At 41.2% G+C, this 2571-nt stretch overlaps 1 protein-coding gene across 1 annotated transcript; it reads left to right on the plus strand.

Annotated features, from left to right (window-relative positions):
- The first annotated feature begins 6 nt into the window (after nt 1-6).
- On the plus strand, nt 7-2137 carry LOC116168270 (microfibril-associated glycoprotein 4-like). The gene is made up of 4 exons (XM_031483994.1): nt 7-365; nt 1028-1416; nt 1464-1697; nt 1743-2137. Exons 1-4 carry the CDS (start codon nt 31-33, stop codon nt 1982-1984), a joined length of 1200 nt encoding a protein of 399 aa, XP_031339854.1. The 5' UTR covers nt 7-30; the 3' UTR covers nt 1985-2137.
- The last annotated feature ends 434 nt before the right edge of the window (nt 2138-2571 follow it).

The raw sequence follows: 2571 nt of genomic DNA on the forward strand, positions 1-2571 counted from the left end.
GTCGACCAGCAATTGTCGCGGTTCGAGGTCATGTTGGTTGAAAAAGTAGACAATGTTCGAATGGACTTACGCGGTTTTTCGCGAAAACTCCAGGAGTTAGAATGGAAATATAGCGAATATGAGAAAACTTTGGAAACCTATCAGGGAGATGTTAGTCGAATACATGAGCAGATTTCCACCCCATCGACCCAACCCCAACCGCCGCCTCCACAGGAACCTCCGTCGTCGGGTTCTTCGTCACAACTCGAAGCGCGCGTCGAGAATTTAGCGAAAGGAGTACAAATTTTGATCGCCGCAACAAGAGGATTCACTTCCGATGTCTTCGGGCTGAAGAAGAACGTTTCACTTCTGTTAAACGATACTAGGTGAGTACTTAAGTGACAGACAATGGTTTATCTAAGGGCCTTGTTCCTACAAAGCTGCGCAACAGTGACACGATTTCGACATGCCGCAAGTAGGTAGTAGCTTTCAAATAAAAACAATGATCAAAGATAACAAAAGGTTAACATACCGGGTGGTGCACGGTAAGTAGGAACAATGGGAAATTAGTTTTATGAAATATCCTGCTCTACTGTACATTTTACAGAAAAAACTGTAGAGTTTAAAGTTGTTCAGAATTAAAACGTGCATACAACACTGTTTTTATATGTTTTATTAAGCTTTTGGTATACCCGCAAATTTAAAAATAAATTTCAACATTTCTGTTATTAATAGCAATTCATAAAACAACAAAAATCATGGCTATGTAACAGTTTAGCATCCAAATGTACCTATTATCACAGATCTAAACACTCATTTTATACCTCCAAACGCGCCTATTTTATTAATAATAATTAAAATAAGATGGGAGTGAATTTTCGTGACAAGAATCCTTTATTTATACCAGCCCAAACTGTATATAAATTTGGAAATTGAGTAGGAAACTATAAATTTCTAAAAGTTAATTGCCTGTTATTTTTACCCTTAAAAATCATCTACTCGGAAACCTATTCTTTAGCAAATATTTAACCGAATTTGTCTACTCTAGATCGGTTCTTGCGTTCGCGCCTCAACTAGCCACAAAACAGAATCTCAACAGTGGTCTTCTCGAAGTCCAGCAGCGCCAAGTTCAGTCATGGTCCCTAAATACCTGTCCAAAAAGCGATACCGCTACCAGTAACCTTCCGCGAAATTGTCGCGAGGTCTTCGCGGTCGGTCAGCGGAAATCGGGCATTTACCGTATCCATCCCGATCCTTCGTCAAAACCATTTATGGTAGTCTGCGACCAGGAAACTCGGGGAGGAGGTTGGACAGTTATTCACAACCGTTACGACGGTTCTCATGATTTTTACCAAAACTGGCACGAATACAAGCACGGCTTCGGTAATTTGGGCGGAGAGTTTTGGCTGGGCCTGGATTACATACATCAACTCACTGGTAAGTTTAATGGCTGCCATTTTTACACCAACTGAAGTCAATTTTAGGCTCGGACGTAAGCGAACTTTTAGTCGAATTGCAAGATTTGGACATGGCAAGCAAGAGCGCTTATTATTCGGCCTTCAGTGTTGGACCTGAAACGGAAGGCTTTCCGTTGAAGGTGTTGGGAGGATACAGCGGTGACGCCGGTGATTCTCTACTATACCATGCAGGAAGTAAATTTAGCGCGAAGGATATGGACCAAGACGGCTGGCCGGAAGGAAGTTGCGCTCAGGCTCACGGTAAGTTAATACCCCATTCCGGGAGATAGTATAATCATATTTTAGGCGGGGCATGGTGGTATAGAAGCTGCGATATGAGTAACCTAAACGGAAGGTACCTCAGCGGCCAACTTCCCGAACAGTACATCTACCAAGGAATGTATTGGGCCGATTTTAGAGGAGCCCAGTACAGCCTTAATCGTGCCAGAATGTTAGTGAGACCTAGGGAACAAATTAATAGTTCGCTGGTAGACGAAATTTTTAATAGAAGTAACGCGATGCCCACATTTGTAAGGGGTCGTGTCTGAAAGTCCTCCAAGTAGATCTTTTCTAAATGCGCTTCTATTCTTCAGTGCAAGTGCCGTTAATCGATTGTCCCACAGAGACATTAAGTACAAACTGTTAATTGATTTCACTACAACTTGTAAAGGATATGTGAACAATAAAGTCTCTTAATTCTAGTGATCTAGTGCGTCAGCCCTAGGCTTCACCATTGGTTTAATATTTTTTAAACATATAAAACAAAATAATACAAAGCGAGTCACGGAAAACGGAGTTTTTAAGAACGCATAGACTGCTTGTGTAACGCTTAGGTAAGTGGGGTTAGTGGAATTCAACCCCTTTTAGCCCTACCTTTCGGCTCGGCTCAGGTGTAGGTAGATTTCTATAAAAGTGTCCGCCATTTTGTTCGAATATGGCAGAATTAGCTGATTCGCGAACTTGACCAAGATATTTGAGTTACACCAACCCTTAAATTTTGGTCGAAATCGGTTCATAGTTACGAAATATACCTATCTAAACCTATAAATATACTGGTACCATTACAATAGGTAGACGAAATCTACCTAAAATCTCCTGTGCCTATAGAACATGCTGTTATTAATTTAGCAAGGAA

The sequence above is a fragment of the Photinus pyralis genome, unplaced genomic scaffold (assembly GCF_008802855.1).
Source record: "Photinus pyralis isolate 1611_PpyrPB1 unplaced genomic scaffold, Ppyr1.3 Ppyr1.4_LG4, whole genome shotgun sequence".
Lineage (NCBI taxonomy): Eukaryota > Metazoa > Arthropoda > Insecta > Coleoptera > Lampyridae > Photinus > Photinus pyralis.